The sequence below is a fragment of the Protopterus annectens genome, chromosome 8.part1 (assembly GCF_019279795.1).
Source record: "Protopterus annectens isolate FY-2018-M chromosome 8.part1, PAN1.0, whole genome shotgun sequence".
NCBI classification, from domain to species: Eukaryota; Metazoa; Chordata; order Ceratodontiformes; family Protopteridae; genus Protopterus; species Protopterus annectens.
The window spans coordinates 16,592,534-16,617,663 of NC_056742.1; the positions used below are offsets into that span (position 1 = coordinate 16,592,534).

Here is a 25,130-nt window from a genome sequence, read left to right on the forward strand (position 1 = left end):
TCACATAACAGGTCACTGTCCACCTGTGTCCCTAGGTCCCTGATTACTCCTTCCATACATAATGGTTTACCACCTATGTGGTAATATGTGAGTACCTTGTTTGGTATTTGGTGGGACATTCATACTGTCCAGTGTCTTCAGGACGGCTGGGTGGGGTTCCTGTGTGTGAGAGTGTGGTCTGTAGCATGCTACAGACTGTACAGCAGTCTTGCCTATGGTTAGTTGCACATGGGTGGACTCCAATGCCTTATGCATTGTCAGTTACCTGGACGTATGGGTGTCTGTGCTGAATATGGATACTCACCCTCCTTTTATGTTTTGTTCCAGGTTTTGGGGCCATGACGCATGATATGTGGTATAACCTGGTAGTGCTGGTGTGCTGTCAGGAGGCTTGCAGCAGGTTTCTGTCACTGCACAGACATCGATGTTCTCCATACTGGGGATGGCCTCGGGAGCATGCATATTGGGGTTTACACATCTGGCATTGGTCAGCATTACCCTTATGTTTCTTTCCACTTATGTTTTGTAGGGTGGTGGGTTAGTCTTTTCAGCCTTGCCTACAAAAGGCTCTATGGAGGTGGCAAAAGCCTTATCAAATATCCAGATGCCCAGGGGTAACAGGTGCAAGCCATCCCTGGAACAGCTGCATGGCTTGTCAAGCATGACATCCCAAGCAGACAGACATTGGATCCCCTTGGAATGACACCAGTAATTGTGCCACTTGTTATAACTGATCATTCTGTGTTTGTACTGTGGCATCATTCTTGGTGAGGGTAGGATGCTGCAAACGGTCAGTGTCATACCGGCCTGGACTACATAACCAGAGAGCTCATCTATGTCTCTTTTCATGTAGTCCGGGGAGGTACATCTCAGGTCATTCACACCAGCATGGACTATGACTGCATCATATTTCTACTTGCTTTGGGGTGATCGGCATACTTGTGTTATGTGGCATATTGTGGCAGCCTACAGGCAGCTTACTGTACCCTTTCCCTTGTTCAGTCTGGTGTGCGGGACAGCAGTGTGTCTCGCTATGGAGTCACCTATTACAACTGTATCAGGCATGTTGTTTCTCCTTCTGGCCTGTGACTGTTTGGCACACCAGCTTTGTGTACTATGTGTTGCATGTGCTATGTTTGGAGGTTGTTTGATTGGGTGTCTGCTTTGGAGGCCTCTGTTGGTGTGGTGTGTTTGTAATTCGAGCCTCCGGGAATGTTTTTCTGTGTTTATGTCTTTGGTTTGCAGTTGTGATAGGTCTATGTGGGACTGGGTTTGTGGTGTGTGTGGTTACCTTCTCCTCCTGACTAGTTTTGGGAGTACTGAGTTGAGGGAGCTCAGCCTCCAGTTTGGATAGATGGTTGCATCTCTCACATATATTTGTATTTCTTGGGGAGTTGGGATTGTCTGTGTACTTGGGGCAGGTGTAACATTGCCTCAAGATTCACAGATTCAACTTGTTGTGGCTGGCCTTAGTGGATTGTATGTGTGGACATATTTTATTGCCATACTACTGATCAGTGATTACTTCATTTTTTATGTTTGCTCTATCATGTAGTAGCTTCCTCATTCTCTTGCATGGTTTGGTTATGGCTGGTGTCCACCATGCCAGATGCCTGCATGTATGGCATTGTGTCTTGTTTTAATTTAGGATTGCATAATCCAAGCATTCCTGGCAGTGTTCATGGAATGGCTGTATTACAGGTTCTGAGGTGTGGCTCATATTTTGCACCTGCACAGGACCTTTAATGGATTCCACATCAGTTTGGAGGAGTACAAATATTGCTTTACACATGTTTTTCACTGTGGTTTTCTGGCCAGGGACTGTGGTCAGGATTTGTATATCCAGTGTGATTACTCTATGGTCTGGTTTTACCAGTGAGCAATACACGTCTCGTCTTGCCATCCAGTACCCATGTTGCTGATTATCACATCCAGTATGCTTACCCCTCTTGTGGGAGTGGTACGTTGTTCCTGGGCATTTTGGTTTATGGATTCTATGAACTTTTGTCCTACAGTGTTGGGGCTAGTATAATGCTCCCAGTCTATGTCTGGGTATTTTCAGTCACCCAATATAATATGGTTTGGAGGACTTGATATATTCATGTATTCCAGCATAGGCCAGGTGCAGTTCCTGGTGTTGGGACAGTAGTCTGTAGCAGGCTATAAACTGGGGGACAGTTTTAGCCACTGTTACTTGACCATGGCTAGTCCATGCTGCTTCTTGTTCTGGTACCAACATGGGGGTGTGGTTATCCTTGACAATTATTGCTAGTCACCCTCCTTTTGTAGCTTGTTCCATGTTTTGAGGCTGTACAGCACAGTATGAGGTGTAACCTGGTAGTGTTAGGGTGCTGTTGTGAGCCTTGACCCAGTTTTCTGTTACAGTAGAGATATCAACATTCTCCATACTGGGTGAGTTTAGACTGCATGCATCTTGCTGTTTCGACTTCTGGCATTGGGTAGCATTACATCTAGGTTCTTATCCCTTCTGATACCTATGGAGGTAGGTTTGTGTTTTGAGCCTTACCTATTCAGGGCACGCTGTGGGTAACAACAGCATTTTACAGTATCCATACGACCTGCACTGATAGGTGCACGCCAGTCCTAGCAGGTGGAGCATCATGTCATGCTCAGCATGTCATCCCAGGCTGGCACACATTGGATCCCCTTTGACTAACTGCGATACTTCAGCCAATTATTGCATTTGATCATCTCATTGTCATATTGTGGCATGATGCTTGGTGAGGGTAGGATGTTAGTCAGGGTCCTCAGGTGTGCATATAGTACATGGTGTTACATTACTTAACACATGGCATTCATGCCTCAGGTGGTGCTGCAGGGCTGCCTCTGTCGGATGCACATATTACACTCTCTGTACAAGTTTGTGTGCAGGTCATGTCATTTTAGGCATTCCTGTTATTATTTGAGTGAGTCAGAGGGAGTATCATTCCCAGGGGTCCTACTGAGCCAGTGTATGTGCTATGCGTTGCCTCTTTGCCAAGGCCAGGGCATACTGGGCACACCTCCTTCTGCCTACTGGGGCAGGCTCAGGTTGTTCCTCCTCCGAGTCACGCTCTGCCTGCGATGGCCTTGGCAATGGTGGGGGGCTGTTTGGCCCAGCCCTATGCTGGTCCTGCTGCAGCTGTTTTCACAAGATCATATTATGTAGCATAGCACATACCATGACAATTTGGGTACATGTAGTTGGTGTGTACTGCAAGGCTCCACCAGATGTGTCCAGACACCGGAACCGTGACTTGAGCAGGCCAAACACACGCTCTATTACATTACGTGTTTGTGTGTGTGCCTCATTATGGCATTCCTGTTCAGGTGTGTGTGCGTTTCTGATGGGTGTCATCAGCCACGGCTCCAGTGCATAACCTGCATCCCCCACTAGGTGTCCGTGTGGGATGTCCCCATTGGCAAATGTCTGGTACAGCTGCATCAAATGCCAGATGTGGGAATCATGGTAGCTCCCAGGGCAGCCAGCACACACATTCATTATTATGCCCTGGGCATCACACACGACCTGGCAGTTGATGGAGGGGAAGCCCTTGCGGTTAATGTAGGCCCTACCCCGATCACCGGCTGGTGCTTTGATGCATATGTGCGTGCAGTCTATTGCACCCACTACCTCAGGGTATTCCGCTATTTGCTGGAAGAGATGCACATTGCTGGCCAATACCTCACGGGCATTGGGGAAATATACATAATCACCGACATGTGCTGACATGGCATCCAGGAACTGGTGCAGTACCCTGGAGGCTGATGCCTGTGATATCCCCATCATATCACCAGTTGGTCTCTGGAAGGTACCTGTTGCTAGTATTCTTAGGACAACACATACCTTGGTTTCCACTGGGATGGGTTCCCCTCTGTTGGTTCTGTGTGTGAGGCGTGGCCTGCACAGCTCGACTATTTGCTGCAGGAGGTCTCTGTCCACTCTATAGCTCTACTATCTCCAGCTCATGTAACCCATGGTAGGTGACCCTGGGCCTGTACACTCTTCTCCGTCTCCTCACTGTGGGTTGTCTGGCACCATCTGCATTGTCACCACCCTCAGCAAGTCGCCTATGTCTCATTATGAAAGCTATGGCAGCCCCTAACATTTCTGCTCTGAGTTCAGCTTTTTCAGTTTTCACTTCTAATAGCTTACTCCTGTCTTGCAGTGTCTCTTGAGAGAAACATCTTGCACTGCTGTTTGCAGATTTTTAAGTGTTGGGCTGAGCTACTATTCTGCCTGTGTAATTGCCTGCTTGTAATTGTTTTCACCTGCTACCTCCAGCAGTATTCCCTGCTAGATTCCTACTAATTCTGTTGCTTCCTTTTTCCTTTCTGTTTCCTCAGGGGGGAGCAACGTGCATACCAGCAGAAACACGCTCACAGTGGCTTACACGCATGCACACATGCTTACACGGTTCAGAATCTGCTTATTCGGGTTGAAACGCGCGCACACCCGCGCAAACAGTGTTACAAGTCTGCCAACAGGCTCCTACATGCTCAGTCTGCCCTACACGCGCGCACACCCGCGCAAACAGTGTTAAACATCTGCCAACATGCTCCAACCTGCTCAGTCTGCCTTACAGGCGCGCATACTGTCTTACTCGCGCTTCATGGCGTGCACACGTGCGCATGCATGCCCAGCAAGAAACTTTGGTGTAGGCAATAGTGTAAACCTTCCATTTCTTGACTTTCCCATGCTTATGTTGTGGCACTCCTCTTTCCATGATATGTGTCTGACATCTGTCATGTAACTTTGACCTCCAGTGAACTGCATTTCTTTCTGCCATTCCCCCCCTGTGATGTCACCTATCTCCTACTCTGTTCCTCCCCCTTCTGTAACTCTTACACTAGTCAGAATGTGCTCATTTGCTATGTGACAGTGGAATTCAGTATCCTAACACTCATTTGCATCAGATTGCCTACTAATGCTTAGTTACATGTCTTAGACTCAGCTTCCCCCCTTAGCAACCACTAAACGGTGGCCATGTTGTTTTTGGTCTGCTGGTCCCTGCATTGTAAATCCATGTATTGCATAAAACCCACATTTGTGGGTTTATAACCTTCATTTTTATGTTTGATACAGAACACCCCGTTTGCGCTGTATATTTGGCCATTGGCATGCTGCCTGACACATATGCACCCTTTATTTGGAGCTGACATGGCTCCATTGTGGTTTTTGCAGAAACGTACTCAGTTGTCAACTGAGTACATTTCTGCAGCTAAAACGGCTCTTACACGGGCTGTTTTGGGCTTCCTGGATCGCTAATCAACCTCATTTGCATGCTATTCGGCTGCAAGTGAGGTGATTAGCTTATCCATGCCCACTCCGTGTAAGAGACGTTTTAGCTGGTCTCTTACACGGACTTTGGGCTGTTCCTGGATCGCGAAGGCTGCATGGAGTCTTACACTACTCTTAGACTCCGTGCAAGCCTTCGTGAATCCTGCCCTTTATCTTTTCCTACAATAAAAGGATTTTAACTGCCATTAAAGCTAGAAGCTTTTATTTGATCTGTTAGACTGGTTAAGCTGTTATCACAGTTTATCACAGTCACATAGCAGCTACTACATCTTCAGTGTGGATACTTTGTGTATCAGACCAAAAAGATTGGATACTTTGAAGCCATCATAAGACTGGATACTTTGGAGCCATCATTTCGTTATGGTATAACTGCATTAGCAGTGTGAATATCTTGTAAGTGCATTTAATTTAAGTACTGGAAATGTATGCAAGTTTTTTGCTATATATGTTGCACTTTTAAGTTTTATATCACTTAACCACACTACCTATTCTCCAAGAGAACTTTATTTCATTGGCCATTGTTGTACAGCGTTTCATTTTGAATACTGTTTTTACTTGTTACTGATAGCTGTACTTTAGCATTAGGGGGTACCCTTTCTTTATTATATCATACCCAATTCATGGACTACCTTCACACACATAAACTACTATCAAACACTCACCATGGTTTTTGCCCCTCTCACAGTACCACCACAGTCCTAATGGCCTTCACTAACACAGTGAATCACCACAGAAACAATTGACAATTTGTATATGCCATATTTTTGGACTTGTCCAAAGCCTTTGATATGGTAAATCACAATAAACTCATCAATGTTCTCTCCACCCTATATCTTAGTAGCTCCTCTAACCTGGTTCCAAAGCTACAGGACAACAGCAGGCTTTGCAGTGGCAACACTGCCTCTCACCTCTTCTCCCAGTTGCCTTAGGGGTTCCACAAAGTTCCATCTACGGGTCTCTACTATTCTCTCTCTTCACCAACCAGGTCCACACCTCCACACTTCATACCACAGTGGTACAATTTGCAGATGACTGTATGCTAATATGCACAGCCTCTTCCCTACAAGACCTCCATGCCATAACCCAAACTTCCTTTCTCTCTGTGGAAACATGGCTCACTAACTCCCAACTCATTCTAAATCCCAACAAAACAAAGCTCCTTCTCTTCTACCCAAGTAGATCCCCTCATCTTCCCCATCTTTCAATATCTTATCCAGAAATAAGACTATCATAAACCCAATAACTCAAACTAAACTGCTAGGAGTAGAAATCGGCAATAGCTTAAAATTTGATATTCTCATAGCTGAAACCATCACAAAGGTGCACAATAAACTAGGTCTTCTATACAGAAACAAACAATTTCTAACAGCAAACACAAAAGCTACTATCACTCGCACACACCTCCTGTTAAGTCTTCTACATGCCTCCGCAGTGTTAGCCAACCTCTGCAAAACTGATCTAACTAAACTGGAATCTTGTTACAACAAAATAGCCAGATTTGCAACAGATGCTACATATAGGACTCATCATTGTGCATCTCTTAAACAGCTAAAATGGCTAGATTTTCCACAACTGTTACACTTTAATCAATTAACTTTTGCCCACAAAATACTGCGTCAACCAGTTAAACCCCTGCTCTCCAAAATCGTTATACAAGATACAGCACTTCTAGATCCCCCCATTCCAATAGCAACCTCCTTCTAGACATCACCAAAACTAACAGCTGGGGAATCATTCTTCTCAAACTTCATTCCTAAAGTTGGAAGAAGCTGCCAACCCCAATAACCTCCAGCTGCTCCATACTACAATTTCAAAAGCTCCTAAAATCACACTTAATAGACACTTGGCTCTGTTCTTTTAACTGTCTGGGATAGGTCTTTATCTCTGCCTCCTTAACTAAATACTGCTCTTTGATGGTTCTTTATACCAGTATCTGACCTCATCTGTATTGTTACTAATACTCTTTCTCTTTGAATTGCACATACTCATGTATGAGGTGTGATGTAAATGTCTACTACTAAAGAATTGTATGGTCCATCACTAAGTAATTGTGATGTAAATGTCTACTACTAAAATACTGTAAGGTCCTTCATTATATAATTGTTGCCTGTGAATGCTTCTTAATTTCTCATGTGTTTGTTACCTTCTGCAATGTTTACATTCCTTATAACTGGATCTTTTCTCCCCGGGCCTCTGCTGAAAAGGTGCCTATGTCCAGTCAGACTTTCCTGGTAAATAAATGTAAAATAAATAAAAATAAAAACATAAAATCTAGAAGATAGTTGTTAACTTTGTCATATTTCAAACAATCTACATCAGACAATTTTGACATGGCCTGAGCAGGTTTACTATGGAGTAAGGGAGTCAGGAGCCAAACCCAGAGCTTATGGTCAGCCTCATACTGTTTACATACCCTCTCAGATATATGAATAAAACTATCAAAGTCATCCCCATCCCTGCATTGACCTTTACAGCTTCTAGAGTCTGGTTATTCCCTTCCCCATTACCTCCGTGACCCTCTCAGGGCAATCTGAAATTATATAAAAAACTTCAGCCAGGCATGCTAGCACAGATGACAGTGTCTAATTCAGAGTAACAATTAACAATCATATATTGGTATAATGGTTAAGATATTCACCTTATAGGCCCAAGGTACAGAGTTTGATTCCCACATGGGATACAAACATACCAAGAACCACTAATATTAAACATTTTTAAAAAATGATGATTAGTCTAATATAGTGGATCTATACTTCAGAACACTGTTAAGAGAAACCAACACTAGTGGGTTGGTTTATTTGGCACTTTACCAGTGTTGCAAAGGGTTTTATGTTGGTAAAACACAAATAAGGTTCAAGGACCATATTTATGAACATATACTTGACATTAAGAACAAAAAAAGAGCAGAGTGCTTTGTTTAAACACATCTCCAAGTTTCCTGGTCATAGTTTATGTTTCTCCGGACTGGACATTATTTACAAGAATGCTAGAGGGGGACCCTGAGAAGATCTTATCGAAGTCAGGGAACTTAGCTGGCACATTAGGCTTAGCTCCCCTCCCTAGCCTCCGCGGGGTTTAAATGAAAGTCTTTCTATTAAAAGCATTGTTAAGTTACAATCTTACAATGTATAAATTATTTAGTGATTACTTTTCTGTTTTAGGATTATTAGTATTTTTGGACCAGTTTTTAATAGCTTAATTTTATTAAGCAGCTTAGGTGTTTTATGTTATAGAGTGTATTTTGATTGGCTCATTTGTGATTTGTCACACATTGATTGGCTTCTTGGTATTAAGTGTTCTGATTGGTGATGCCATGGTTGTATTGAAGGAGGGGAACTTTACATACCTGTGATTTTTATGTTGTATTTGATTCTGATGAAGTCTTATTTTATAAACAGACAAAAGCGCTTAATCTAATTTTTTTTTCCTTCAATAAAAGTATTCTCCATACTTCCAGTGGTGCAATTTGCGTTCCAGCTTTCAATGGATTACTGAGTTAATTTTTAGGCCAAAAAGATATTTCCAGCAACAGACCCCTCTAGGGACTCTCTTGCCGTTAATGCACTCAGTTAAATAAATATTGTCAGTCTGTAAGTTCCTGTATTTAATCAGATTCTGTTCAAATAACTTGATTTGAGAAAGAGCAGTACTTTTAACTGAGGGCTCACAAATTGTAAAATCATAGGTTCATAGGTGTTTACTAGGCTAATGACCTTTAAATCCTAGCCATGCATCTCAAATCTCTAACAAGTTGTGATACCCTTGATAAGTGCTAGCATGGGCCTGGGAGATGAACCATTTACAGGTAACCTCTGTCCATTAGAGACATAGGTGCCAAACCAGGGATGAATTTCCAGTTTCCCATCCAATTGTCCAAGTTGCACTAGAAATGGATTAGGGAGGAATTCTGCTTCACATGGATGGGGAGCCTGTTCCATAGCATTTCATCAGGATTTCTAAGCCACGATTTCAAGTCAAAATTATTACCCTTTTCAACAACATGGTTGTCCGTTCACTGCAGAATACAATAATACATTTACATCACTACCACAGGCTCCAGGAATACATTTTGAGAGCTGCTGGCTCAAGATAGTTAGATCCCCATCAAAGCATCCGTAATAAACCAGAATTACTCATGAACTAAGTAAAAACCAAATCCGCCAAACTGAACAACTGCTGTCAGAAAGCTGTACCTTGTGGAACGCAGAGCTGGTAGCTGCAAGACTCGTAACCACAAAGACACTGCAGGGTAAAATGGAATTCAGAACACCAACACAATCACCACCAAACTCCTCCAGTTAACCAAGACAGTATGCTGTAAGACTGTAAGATGCTGTAAGATGGTAAAAGGCAGCCAAAAAAACATTCACAGTAAAAAAAAAAATGTTTACTGAATGTAAAAATACACAAAGGAATAAGAACCAGGTTCACTAATATAAAAATTGAATCGATCTAAATGCTTTCATCCTTGTCTAAAGAGTTCTTCAAAGATATTAAAACACTTAAACTGCAAGTCATTATATAGAAGTCTAAATCCAATAAAAATGCAGAACTCATCAAGGAAATAAATGAAACGTTTAAAGTGACATCACTTAAAACTAAAAACTAAAGCCTATATTTAATACATAACTACATTTGTATCAAAGTGTAACAACTAGCAATCAGATGTTGGTGTAATGGTTAAGATATTTACCTCACAAACCCAAGGTGCAGCATTTGATTCCCACACGGGGTACAAACATGACAAAAACTACCAATATTAAATATTTTTAAAAAATGATGATTAGTCAAAATAGTGGATCTATGCTTCAGAACACTGTTAAGAGAAAACATTTAATTCAGTCCTGGCTTAATAGGCATTCAGTCATATTTGCCATTTTAACTCTTTTTGTTCAAGTAACAATTCACCATTGTCCCCCATTCTGAAACATAAACTCTATCAATCAAAAAAATAAAAACTTTATTGAAACCAGGGCATTCAAGTGTGTGTTTATAAAGAGAGTTGTCAATTTGGATTTTTTGATCTCATAAATATGTTCATATGTACGTTCTTTTAATGTGCTAATCGTTTTACCTATATAGAACGCAGGACATGCTACACTTGTTGCAATGTAAACTATCATCTTAGTGTTGCAACTACAAACCCGTGGACATGTTAGGGTTTTGTCAAAACCTTCAACTGTCACATTGATGAATCTACAGTATTTACAACTGCCACACTTAGTCGTCTTTGAATGTCTATGATGTTTGTCCTCACTACTATTTTTTTTAAATGTTTTTCAAATTGTCACCTTTTTTGCAGGTAATCTTAGGGTGGCACCACTGTTTGCTTGTAGTCCACTGTAAAAAAACATGTCCCAAGCATCAGAGAGTATAGCTCTAATTTTTGGTGCTTGATACTTATAAGCTATAGCCATTGCTCCACATTTGCCATGGTTACTACCCTCTTTTACAGTTTTGATGTCAACAATATTCTCAAGGGATGTTTTTGTTCTCAAAATAAGGGCAAATTTGTCAACCCTCCCTATGAGAATGTCAGTCACTACTGAATTCATTAAATAGGTGGGGGTAACACCTCTCCAGGAACATAATACTTAATTTAAGTAGCTCAGTCCGAAATGTAGCATTCTCCGAAACCAGTCTAGAAAAACAGACCATTTGTACTTTAATGATGTTCTTTTTCTCATAAAAAGGATGACTACTGTCATAATGTAATAAATAGTTGGAATATGTCTCCTTCCTTTAAATATTAGATATGTATCTGTTGTTAACATAATCTTTTAGTAAGGTCTAAGTAATTAATGGAGTCCTTATTAATATTGAAGGTAAACTGCAAAAAGTCAGTTGAGTTACTTCATTCTGCCAAAAACAAATCAAAGGTGGAAAGTTCACCAGTCCACAAAATGAGTAGATCGTGAAGAAAACGTTAATAGCAAAACATACTCTTAAAATGTGGAGAAGTGAAAACACAATTGTGTTCCCAGTCAGCTAAGACTAAATTAGCATAAGTGGGCACACATCTAGCTCCCATTACCACCCCTGTCAGCTGGTGATAGTATTCACCATCAAAGTACACAAACTTATTTTTCAGGACTATATCCAAAAATTCTCATATAATAGTTTTTTTCCATGGGGTTTAGGATTTGTCCTTAATAAGTATACTTTGAAAATGTTCCATACCAGTGTCATGTGGAATGACTGAAAATAAATTAGTAACATCTTTAGTAATGCACACCAAATTTTCATCAAAAGGTGTAGCACTAAGTAGTTGTAGCAGATGCCAAACGTCTCAAATGATGCGTGTTTCTTTGCTACAAGAGCTTTAAAGTAAAAATCCACAAACATAGCTAATGGTTCTGTTTTGAATTTGCTCACAGTAACAATCGGTATAAGTTGGGGGGGTTCTTAATATTTTTGTGGATCTTTGGTATTCTGAATATACCAGGAATCACTGTTTTTTTCCACTTTAACAAACTCAAAAAATTTAATTAGTCATCAGCCCTTGAGACAACAAATCCTGCAGATAAAAGTCTATTTTTCCATAATCCATGTTTATTTCATTTCTTGACACTTGAACATAAGTAGTAGTGCCACTGAGTAAATCCAACATTTTGCTTGCATACATAAAGTAGTCCATGACCACAGCCCCCCACCCTTATCAGGTCTCATGACTCTTAAGTCCCTGCTTTTCTTAATCTGGTATAATAGTTCTCTCTCAGCATTTGTTAAATTGTCAACAGGAGTTTTAGCTTGTTTCAATAATAAAATAAAAAACTCCTTTCACATAATTTCTAGAAAACAGTAAACAACGGACAGCTGGGTGGCACAAACGTACTTTTCATTTTTAAAGAAACCTTTGAAAGAGGTGGCTTGAAATTACCAAAAACATTGTGGGGGTGGGGAGAGAATGGTGAATTGTTACTAGAACAAAAAGAGTTAAAATGCCAAATAATCCAAAGCCAAACGACAAAAATTGCCGATCAAAAGCGTGGAGTAAAGAGAAAACCAAATGTAGCAAGAAGACTCCAGGCTACCATGACTTAAGTGCACAAGAATTTTATTAAAACAGTGAGCGCTGTCATGGTAGTACAACACCGCTTCATCAGACCATTCAAAACATAGACCAGGCACATATTTATTACAAAAAAAAAAAAAAAAAAACAATCAAATAAAAATAATAAAATCACATTTTGAAACAATCAATTATTTAAAACAGATTAGCCTCAGAATCAATTGTGAATGTTTAACTGCAACAATAAAAATCCAATCATTAATCAATATTCAAACCGCATTCTACCTTCAATAGCATTCTTGTCTGGAAATATTCGCCAATCAGATTGACATACCAGGCAAGCCCCCCTAAAACTACTACTTGAATGGAACAAAAATAAAAAATATTCAAATCATGAATAATCAAAAACATTGGTTAAAAATAACCAATGAACATATTACAAAAGCATCGTACAATAGATGCTAATAAAACGTTAATGTAAAGGCGCATGAAACAAGCCCATTGCCACTTATATATAGTATTAAGATAAACCTAAAGAAAATAATATACAATTATTACTCATCAAACAACTAATCAAATATATCCAAAGATCATATACTAAAAAGGTATGTGAAAACTCTGCAACAATACAATGATAGCTCCTATATAAGAGCATACAACCAATCACCTTAAAAGAAGCACCTGTCCCCTCCAATGAGAGGTTAAACAAGATGAACCTGTCACCACCTTATTCTTAATACTGAATATGTTCCACAAGAAAGGCATTATCCAATCAAAATACTATCAAAAAACTCCAATCTAAACTTAGAAACATATTGTTTCATCTTCCAATAGACACCAAAATTGTGAAACACTTGCACCTATAAGGGGATCGGGATGCTTAACCAATCATCTATCAAAAACATTAACTCACACCAATGAAAGACACAGACAAAGTGAAAATTATTATTGTGAAAAAAATGGTAGCCAATCAAAATCTGCCATCTAAACAAAGCATCTTAAGCACCAACACCGTATTGCATGTTAACCCCATTTAAGTATATATCCGGGAAGCTTTAAAAATGCGCACTTAAGGGAATACTAAAACTAGAACACATTTCTCATTAAAAATGAAATATCTAACAGATCACTTCACCGCATCCACTGAACCCCTCAAAAAACTAATACCTCAAAATAATCAATGAAATAACAACAAAACAAAAACAAAATCAATCCATCAAAAAAGATATTGAAAACAAAACACCATCACTTAACAAGGAGGGCATAAACTTATAATCACTCTAATAAAACAACAACAACAACATGCAAAAATGCTCACTGTTTTAATAAAATTTTCGTGCACTTAAGTTATGGTAGCCTGGAGTCTTCATGCTACAAAATGGCAAATAAAACTGAATGCCACTATTAAGCCAGGACTGAATGAAATGCTTTCTCTTAGCAGTCTTCTGAAGTATAGATCCACTATGTTAGACTAATCATGGTTGATTCGTGATACATTTTGCACCCCATGTTGGAAACAAACTCTGCTCCTTGAGTCTTTTAGGGGAATACTTAACCATTATGTCAACATCTGATTGTTAACTGTTATACTTTGATTCAAAAGTAGTTATGTATTAAATATAGGCTTTAGTTTAGTGACATGTCACTTAAAAAGTTTGAATTATTTCCTTGATGAATGGTATATTTTCTATTGGATTTAGGCTTGTATATAATGCCTTTTAGTGTTTTAATATCTCTGATAAAGTCTTTAGACAAGGGCGAAAGCACATAGATCAATTAAATTTCTATATTAGTGGACCTGGTTCTGGTTCCTTTGTTTATTTATTTATTTTTACCATGAATATGTTTTGGCTGCCTTTTACCATCTTACAGCTGTCTTGGTTCACTTGAAGAGTTTTGTGGTGGTTGTATTGCTTTTATAGGAATATATCATCCTCAGTTCTGATTGCTATCTATCATGTTAACAGTAGGATAAATGCATATAATTGGAAATGAAAGTTGTAGATAGGGTTTCCCTCCATGCTGTTGTGTTGTACCTAGATGAGTTGTACCTTTTGGGTTGTCATTCATTAATGTCTCAACAAATATGCTGTATGATTTCAATAGTAAGAGATCACTCAATATTCCAAGCATAGCTATGCATACCTATGCATAGCATTACGTGATGGATGTTGGAGAAAATAATGATCAGCATCATTATGCCATTAATGGCAGTATCCTAACAAAGGCAGATGAGTATAAAGATTTAGAAGTGTCAGTGTCAAATACATTAAAATGTTAGCATTACACCAATGAAACAATAAGCACATTTTATTTTATGATAACAATAACTAGAACACTACCTTCAATGAATGAGTAAATCTTTGTACCACTTTATAAAACAATAATTAGACCAATACTTGAATATGGCACAGGAGTTTGCAGATACTCATTTCATAATGTGTACAGGCTGGTGATGGTTCAGAAATAACACACAGAATTAACAGTAGGATAAAAAACAAAACTTATAAACAAAGACTAATTAGATTAAGACTACACTCGTATTACAGATTAATAAAAAAAAGAATAAATATGGGGTTACAGAATATCAAAAGATGTAATGTTAAGAACTATATTAGCTGTGACATCAGTGGAACACCAGACAGTTACAGGAAATAATTCAGTGATGAAAATTATAATATACCAAACAAATACTAAAAGTTACTATTTTTGGGTAAAAGTAAATAACTTTGGGAAATTACCAATTAATGTAAGACATTAAGAAAATCTACATGTATTTAAAATCATTAATACAGGACATTTAGAAAATCTACATTCATTTAAAATCACATTAGATAACTGCTTTAATGATAAAGTGTATGAGACTGCACATTCAGAAAGTGGCATCTTTGTGTCACCACTTGATTGTTTAGCAAGTTATAAACATTCAAACATCAAAGATACATAAATCTGTCACAAGGATTTTCATTTTTACCAGATGTTTTTATTTTTATCATGGTTTTGCACCTGTGAAATTATTAATTTAGTTTTATGCAGGTGTACTTCAGGGAGTTTTGTGGTCATCCAATTGTGATCAGCCAATTAGTCTTTCAGAGAACTGGAAATAGAAAATACAAAGGAGAAACACTTAATAACATAACATTTTCTGGAATGCCTCACACTGATCATACAGGCATTCATTCAAGAGTTAGCCTCCTCAATCTTCTGTAGCAATAAATCATTAATTAATTAAATTCATCCTATTGGTTGACTGACATAATAAAATATTTTATAAACTCTCACTGACTTAAAGAAGTTGCAGAATTTTGTAGCTTAAAATGTTTTTCTAAGACCTGCAAAAGAAGTATGATATGATACCTCCTAAAACTAAATACCAAATACAGATTTGCACCTACATTTTAATGTGACTGCCTGCCAAGATATATTATGTTCTGTTTTTGTGAGGGGTGGGTTTCTAACTTCTGTTGAAGGAAAGAAATGCAACACATCTCAAAAGTATATCTGTCCTCCACTGGTATAGCAGCAGACATAACTGTTTTATATTTCTCCTTAGCTGTGACATTTTTATCAATTGGAAAAATATTAGCAACTTTACTCACCCTCAAAATAAAGAAACTTGTGAAATTGCATACATCAAATGAAGATGAAGGTGTATGCACCTGTATTTGCAGCAACAATCACTAAATAATTTGCAGCCTATAGCAGAATGGCATAATATACTTTTTTCTTGAGAATTCTGTTAAAGCATTAACCTTTTTTTTTTAAGTGAGAGCTTCCTTCAGATGGTAAGTAGAAGCCACTAGGCTGTTTAGTTCTGTACCATTCAGTTTACAACAGGCATCTGCATGTGGCCTGCTTAGTTTGGCAAATTATATATATTTAAAAGGCATATATGTGTTTTTATCAAATGTAGAAAAATATTTCTCAAAAAGAGTTTTTTCCTAACATTGTTAATGCTTTATCAGAAGCATAATTTTGACAAGTGCAGAATAATATCTTTACATCGAGAAGTTCCCATTATTCTCACGTAACAATATGTGACTGAGTATCCAAGTACCTTGAAGCTTTTTATGGTAATCGTAAAGTATTAAGGCACTATGGTGTTTTGCAGATAGGATCAAATTAAGGTCAGAATGGTTATTAGTAATAGACAAACTGCAATGTTTCTGAAACAATAAATTTAAAACAAAAGTGTTTCAACCATTTCTTTTTCAAAACAACTAATTTAAAAGGTTTGCCTACTACACGTGGGACACCCAAAACTGCATGTCCTAAAAGCACAAAGATACACTGCATGTTAAGTAAAGAAAAATACAGTGAATTTTGAAAGTCATTGTTATACTCTTAAAGCGCTTTTGCTAGAGATTGACCCACGTACCACTGCTACCTATATAAATTAGCTGCAAGACTGCCATGCCTTAGAACAGAGTGCATATTCTGACGTACTACAGCCTCATACTTAGTATATATCCAACACATCTGTACTTACAGTTCTATTCCAAGAATCACAATTACATTTCCTACAATTTTAACAGTTAGATTTATAAAAGGTATCAAAAACATATATTATATTATATTATTTGTTTGTGTCTTTCGGCTTTTCCCGGTTAGGGGTCGCCACAGCGGAACTCCGGTCCGCTAATGATTAGCAGTTGATTTTTACATACCGGCTTGCTAGGCTTGATGCACAACCTTCAACGAAGGTATGCCCATTCACGCATGTCTCCACGCAGAAGACGCTCTAGCTGAGAATTGAACCGGACAGCGTCTTACTGTGAGGCGACAACACTACCGCAGCACCACCACCGCGAGTCATATTATATTATATTATATTATATTATACTCTTGAATCATCAATTTAAAATTATGGATTTATGAAATTAAGTGGCCCTTTTAATCCTTTTAAATCTTATAACATAATAATTTACAGTAAAGAAAGAAACATGTTCAAAGTTGTACCTACTTCATTGCCATTGAAGCAAAGGCCACAACCTAAGGGCATTTCATAGATACATGTTTTAGCATAATTCTATGTCCATTCTATAAAAAAAAAATTCCAATTTTTTAAAGACACAAGCCTTTCTAGATAGGGATAAAAAACAGTTTAGGGTCATGAACTCCATAGAAATGTTCATCGTTAAAGGAGTTACGTATATAGAAGTTCAGCATGTTTGAATAGAGTGTCACTGAAATATATAGAGAACAGACTGAAGGCACATAACCCAGAGTCACACAATCAAGGATAGGAGTGACAGGTGGAGAAAATAAATGAGTATGGATCACAAATGAGTAGTAAAATGAGTTTAATTTTGCTTAGAAATATGGAGGCAATGATTGACATAGAGTTTAGCTGAGCAGTGGAATAGCTTGCCTCTGCAGAACATGGTGAGTGAATCAGCAGGCAGGGTTAAATGGGCTTGTACATCTGGGCCCTATATTGATAATCATTTTTGAAGTATAAAAGTTGAGTTCAAGCAGCCCTGAATTCTTCAAAATACCTTTTTGATACATAGATGCTCCCACTTGCTGCCTAGAATGTTTATGTGTACTCTAGACAGCCAGGATCAGATTCAGAATGCCACATACAAATGTGGTACTCCATGAGGAGGGGTCTATATCAACAACATACTGCCAAATTATATTTCTTGTGTAGTTTGGGATTCATAAACAGTTGTTGGGTAAAGCAAGAGTCCAAACGTGGTAAGTGTATGTAGTGTCTTTGTTATGCACACCTATGCTTTCCAGTGGTGGGAATCAGTTTAAGGTTAGCTGCAACCCCTACACTGTACATATATAACCAATGGAGGTAGGCTATGCTATATGCGACTAAGAGTATATTTGTATATATGTCATTGTGTGTGTGTGTGTGTGTGTGTGTGTGTGTGTGTGTGTGTGTGTGTGTGTGTGTGTGTGTGTGTGTTTCTCTTGATACCTGTATTACAGCACAAATGGAAGGTGCTGTCTGTCTAGTTGTTCCTAGTGCATAGTGGAATGATTCATAATCATGTATATTACCAGTTAACGAGATGTTGCCCTTTGGGGAATTTAGATAGCTTTGAGCTGGTGCATCACACTGGAATGCAATCATTTCTTTGGTGCAGGGTGATTTGCACTGCAGTGCTATTGACTATGAATTCTATCTTGGCTGTTCTAGTCAATTGAAATTATTTATTTAATGCATTTACTCAAGTATTTAAATAGTACAGTTACACAGAGGCTGCATTCAAGTTCTAGTGGGATCAGCTGAGCATCAAGCTTTTTTTTTTTTTACTGGCATATTCATATAATTCTATATATGCCTGGTACCTCTGAGATCATTTGAAGAGCCCACATTTTTTTCATAGACAATATAGCAATAAATTATAAATGTTAAATGTTTTCAAAGCCTGAAAAACATTCTGTATCAAACAGGAGGAGATATTTGCAGTTTAAGTAGATCATGTAGTCATTATCTGCTATCAATTTATTTGTTTCTGTGCAAAATTTAATACCATTGGAAAAAAATGATTCATCAAATACAGTATCAGCAATAGTTCTGAAAATTTTTAGCTATAAATAATTATTTCTCACCTGCTTTCGAGATGAAATTGCTCCTTTGGTTCGAGGTCGATTTGGTGTTTTACCATCTGTATCTGTGCCGTTTTTTTCCTTCACACTCTTTTCTCTCCAACGTTCAGTTGCAGTATCAACACGTTGGGGAATGGGTCCCAGGAAGAGAACCCTGGCAATCAGTCCATATAGAACTGTAGCCACAAACAGAGGGGTGACAAAGAAGATGGCAAAATCCAGGAGGTAAATTGGAAGGTAGAGATTGCGGGACACCTTGTAGCCACACATGACCTGTTGGTCCTCACTAACATTGATGTCCACCAGGAAGAACCAAAGCATGCAATAGATGGACGTTGCAATCCAAACAATGGTAATGATTCTCTTAGCTCGGGATACAGTGCAGACTGTCTGGGCCCTCATCGGGTGGCAGATAGCAATGTACCTATGATCACAAAGATATGATCTTCACTGTATCTCTTTCAGGTAAGAAATAAAAATACAGTTTTCACATATGTTATAAAAACTTCAAGATTAAGTCAAACTATAACAATGTACCTATGATCACAAATATATGACCTTTACTTGTAACTCTTTCAGGTGAAAAATAAAAATATTTTTTCACATATGCTATGAAAACTTCCAGAGTAAGTCAAAATATACCAATGAAGAATATCATCCCATCACCTCTCATTACATATGTTTATGCTCACCAAATGCTATGAGAACTAATTTTGATTTTCACTTCAGTGATGCTAAACATGCTTAAGCGGAGAGCTTTCTCTGATGTTATGCACATGTGTTTGCAATTTCACCTTGGTTACCATGCTAGAAGTTACCTAGAAGAAAGGATAATGATCATAAGGTTAAACTTGATGCCTATCCGTCCAGAGTGTCTTGTTGGTCCAGAGACTGTGGGACCTGTATGGTATGCTGGAGGTTTTTGGCTTGAGTCCCAAATGAGAGCCTATGTTGATATGTACTATTTAAATATCAGTGCAAGATGACATTTTTCCCTAAGCTATACCTGACAACAGTTTTCTTATGAGTAAGATGCTCCAGTATGAAAACGTTTTGTTATATGCTATCAAATTTTAAAAAGACAGCAATGTAATAAAATCTATCCACAAGCCATTAAATGAATTATCCAAGAATAATGAACCCGCATACAACATATGTGTGTGTGTGTGGGTGTGTGGGTGTGTGTGTGTGTGTGTGTGTGTGTTTTAATTTTATGGTATACTGGAAACCTCTGTTTAAATGTCAAATGAGGAAAAGGTCATGGTGAGGTGGACTATAGGACATTCTTCCACAAAATATTGAGCTCAGGGGAAGCTAGGACAAATTTCAAATCCACATAGCAAAACCTGGTAAACCAACATTAAAGAGATTCAATGTCTAAACATCAGGAAACATGTCAGGACAGTATGGCTGATTTACGGTTACTGACCTAAGACTGGTAAAGTTATAAGAAATGAGTTATGATTTTTGAAATTTTAAACTGAGTAGATACCACTGTATACTGCAAGCTGCTGGAATAACTTTGGGCCAAATTCCAAAAGAGTTGCTCTTGGTGTAAGTTTGCCCTGATTCCAAAAGACCTGTTCTCAGTGTAAGTAACCTACTTTGGTATAAGGCTTATTTATTAACAGGGTTACTATGGGGACCAGATTCCAAAAAAAAACTGCTCTGAGCAGGGCCATTGTAAGGTAACGTAAAGAATACATAACACCTTCCGGATCTTACATGGCACTGCAGCACGAAAGCAAATTATGTATCACAGGTCCCTGCACAAAGGCATAAAGCTGAGTGCCTTTCCCTTCTAGAAAAAGATTGATTGCAGTGTATCTGGCCTTGTTTTTTTCCACCAGCTTATCGCCAGCAGTCATAAAGTGTTGTAAGGGCCACATGCATATTGACCGCTTTAGTGTGTGTGTGTGTGTGTGTGTGTGTAAAACACCATCTTATGGAAAGTCTCTGTATATCATACAGATACTGCTCAACAACTGTTTGGACAATTTTTAAAATGTGAGCTTATGTTAAAATGCACATCTTCTTGGGTCTGAAGGAAAGTATTTTGTTGTGTAATTCACCTACATTAAAATACCATGTGTTTCATGCAAATACTGTCAGTAGAGTCTTTTATAACATTAAATTATATATGCCAGTTCAGCCAGACTGCAGATTCACACACACACACACACACACACACACACACACACACACACACACACACACACACACACACACACACAACCACACAGACGCAAAAGATCACACTCCTAACATCTAAACCACACAAAATAGCATCAGCACAAGTTACAGTAACCCACAAGCCTCATCAAAAAATCATTATTTTCTGCAGGGAAGCTGTACCCACCCTTCATCTCTCAATTATGAAGGCTCTGAGTACCCACCCAAGTACTAAATATATCACCTCTAAGGTGGCCCATTTTTAAAGGAAAGGAGAAAAGTAAACAAATAGTAAGACTCATGTTTTCCCTTTTCTGTGAGGCATGTAACTTCAGAAATACCATTAGAGCACCTGTAACAGACCACTACCTCATACCCTGATACATTGGCAGAATAACAGCTCACTTACTCGTGCATAACAAAGTGTTAAAAATATGGGATATAGTAACATAGAGTGTTGTCTTCACTTAAAATGTATACACACACACACACACACACACACACTAAATGATGTATGTATGGCAGTTTCTACAATGATGACTGTATTTGCTTGCTCCAGGCTGCAGTCTTGTGATATTTGCTTTTATTTGAAAGTCTGTCATTGAAACTCCAAGGCATCAGTTTGTTTTCTCTGAACAAGAGTTTTTCAGGACATTGGTCATGTTCCACATGAGTGTGGGGTCAGAGAACTACTTGTTACATTTGGAAAAGGGATATACAAATTCATATTCCAACCAATAAAAATTTGTCAAACTGAAGTTTTCAAAGTTGTAGCAAAGAGTTGAAAAAGGTGCTACCAGACTGCCATTGGGGTTACTAGTTAAAGCAATAGTAGTGACAAGCCTGACACTTGGACTGGGATTCCTCAGTGAAACTGAATGTACAATGCACAATCTACAGGTCATGGTTTCTCGGATATTGTTTTGTCTTTTTGTATTTTTTTTTTTTTTTGCATTAGATAACCAGTTAGTCTAGCTGGGCCAATGTCCTATTATTAGTGTGTTCCAAGATAAACATTAAAGATAAATAGAACTCTACAGATTTAAGGTACAATTAAATAAACTTTTTGGTGATTTTTTTTTTCTCTCTTCTGCATCATCCTGACTCTACCTACACAGAGCCCCATGTCTATTGCCAAGTCTACCAGCCAATTACAAAGACTAGGGCTGTGGTCAGTGCAAAACGTGATGGTTTCCTTAGGGTCTAGCTGTTCACATCTACTAGGGGATTCTATTTTTTGACATACCCTTGTTGCTTCACCTCTCACTGTGGTACATCCAACAGGCAAGTGTATAATTGTGATGTGTAGCTTATCTCCCTACCTCCACAGCAGTTTAGCCTTGTCCCTACCCTGTTCCCCTTGGCTCACACCTCATTGTGTGGCATTCCCAACCTCCACCACGGATAATCACAGGAGATACTCACAGAACCACCCAACCAACAAGGATGGTAATACCCATTCCTCCTCCTTTTCTGTCAAATGCCCAAGCCACTAATCAAAACTGGGTCACTTGGGCTCTGTCAAGGGCTTCATCCCACTATGCCATCAGAGTGGTTCATGAAATAAAATTTTACAGTATTAGACATATGTCCAACAGCATATGGGTACAATGTGAAAATGGGAAACAGGACTATGAAGTGGCAAAATTAAAAGTAAGAATCTATTTTTTATTGCTGCAAAATTTGTATGCTGCTTTGGACAACAGTACCATAAGCTGGAATGGAGGTAGCTGTTTGTGATTGTCCCTTCTGGTGTTTTTATGTTTTGGATAGAGAATAGGTTGAAGCTGGTATAGGAGGGATTATATTGCTCACATTCTTTCCAGTTTCTGCAGCTGTGTTTGCCATTGTGTTGGCATTAGTTTAAGCTCACTGTTTCATTCAAAAGGCAGAGTCTAAGTACTACAGTTTAATTACAGTTTTCATTATGAAATGCCTGAGTGCTTTGCAAACTGCTGTCATCTTATCCTCAATGCAATTGCATTGTTACAGAAACAGTTGTCTTGTCTACAGTAGATTATATATTCAGGACAGCTTTTAAAAGGGAATGGTTGTCCTGGAGACCTTTCTCGGTTTTAATTTATCAATCATTTGTACAAATAAAATAGATAGTTCTTTTTTTGGAAGAATTATCATTGTTATACAGTGAAGTAAAGTGTAAAAAACAAACAGAAAAGAAATATAAATCAGATGCACTGAGACTGACCTCCTGGCAAAAATACATGTAGCTAACTTAATAGGGGCATTTGCATTTTATATACAGGGCAAGTCATTAAATGTAATATCGGAGGTGACCTGCCATCTGTACATGGAAGTCTTTATGTATGCAATGCTGAATTTAGACTTGGCTTTATGTGGAATTCTTGAGATGAAATGTAAGGAATATTTCATCTTTTCACACTGTTGGTATGCTCTTTGCAGGATATGCACATATTGGAAGTTCAAGGGAAGTGAATGCTGATGAGACTTTATGACAGAGAAGCTTTTAGGGAGATGGACAGTAACTCTTTTAAGGCTGTGAAAGAGGTGCACATGGATGCTTTTCTGAGTAATACTCTAGGGATTTCTGAGGTAGAAGGGTAGAAAAAGATACAAAGTGATAATTAGAAGCTGCATACCTACCGATACATTTAAATATCATTTCACAGTTAGGTTTAACGTACAGGGTTGTCCACCAGCAGATGTAGATTTCCATGAATTTTTATAACCATCATTGTTTTCACAAGTATTAGGCATAACTAGTATCTTCATGTCATTTGTATAAGTGTCTCTCTACCCATTTTCCATGCCTGTTTATCCAAGCCTCCCTTTATCCTGTAATCCCTCTGCACTGCAAACATAGTAACGTGGCTGTTTTGTATCACATGGATGGGCTTAGACATAAATTAAACATGTCACCTTTAGTAAAGATGTATTTCTGAGGCAGCTATATAATTGGCTTCTTTTTACAGGTTGTGGCTCCAAGAAGTATTATGGTCCCACCTTCCAAAGGATATAAATTTATTTATGAGCAATTTTTAAGAGTTATGATTTTGAAGCCTCTGCTTTGACATTAAAAGATTAAAGGTTATCTTTCTTTCTTTCTTGCTAAGTGAAGCAATGTGATTTCACTTAAAATAAATAAACACCCCTCCCCCAAGTGAACAGTACCGCAGCTTTCTGTTCATTGCATCGTGGAAAGGCAATAAGCAGAAAGCCTATAAATATTAAATAGTGTAGTAGCGAGTAGAATGTTGTTATTTTAAAAGTGCAGTAGAGGATCTCATTAATGTGAGATAAGCATTTTTTTATCCAGGCAGCCACCCAGGCACAGCATTGAAAACTGAAGTAACTTAATAAGGGGGTTGTGGACTATATTTGGATGAAAGCAACATACTTATTTGCTCCGTTTAAAGGCTGACTGCATCTATGTGACATAAGTTGGAATATGCACTTTCTGGCTACTGCTTGTGAGTGAAAAAAGTTGAAACTGCAGCTTACTTTGCAGACGGTCTCTGGACCTGTGCCTCAGAAAATCTGTTATTTTCTGGCAAATCCTTGAAGGCTGCAATCAACTGGGCTGGATGTGGGTGAAAACAACTTTACCCTCTTGTGGTTTGCATATTTTAAAGCCTTGCTTTACAGGACAGGTGCACATTTCTATGAAATACACCAGAATTTTTATTCTGTGGTGACTGTGAAACAAAGATCAAAATGTCCCTGATTTCACAGAATGTCCATGACTTTTCATATTTTTAGTTTGTAATTCATATGATTTTAGTCAGTAAATGGGTGGACTGACCAAGAATGAAAGCAGTTTACCCTCTTGTCATCTGCTCATTCTAATTGCATCTATTTATATTAAACAAAGTTGAAAAATTACCCTAATTTTACAGAATATTGCTGACTTTGCCTCAAAGATGTGTGCATCATAGAACATGTTTTTTTTTTTCCTGGCAAAGCATTGAATACTGCAGTCATAAATTGTGGGGGGGGAGGTCTAGTTGCGGATGAAAGCAACTTACTCTCTTGTTTGATGAGTTTAGAGTTTCGCATGACAGGACTAGTATGCATTTTGTATGAAATAAGCTGGTCTGT

At 38.4% G+C, this 25,130-nt stretch overlaps 1 protein-coding gene across 1 annotated transcript in view; it reads right to left on the reverse strand.

The window, feature by feature from the left end:
• LOC122810180 (thyrotropin-releasing hormone receptor-like) overlaps positions 1 to 25,130 on the reverse strand; it is a 560,620-nt gene that overhangs the window by 302,369 nt on the left and 233,121 nt on the right. Inside the window, exon 3 of the mRNA XM_044081657.1 lies at positions 18,885 to 19,305. Within this exon, the coding sequence (XP_043937592.1) occupies positions 18,885 to 19,305 (421 nt within the window). The remainder of the gene's footprint in view (positions 1 to 18,884; positions 19,306 to 25,130) is intronic.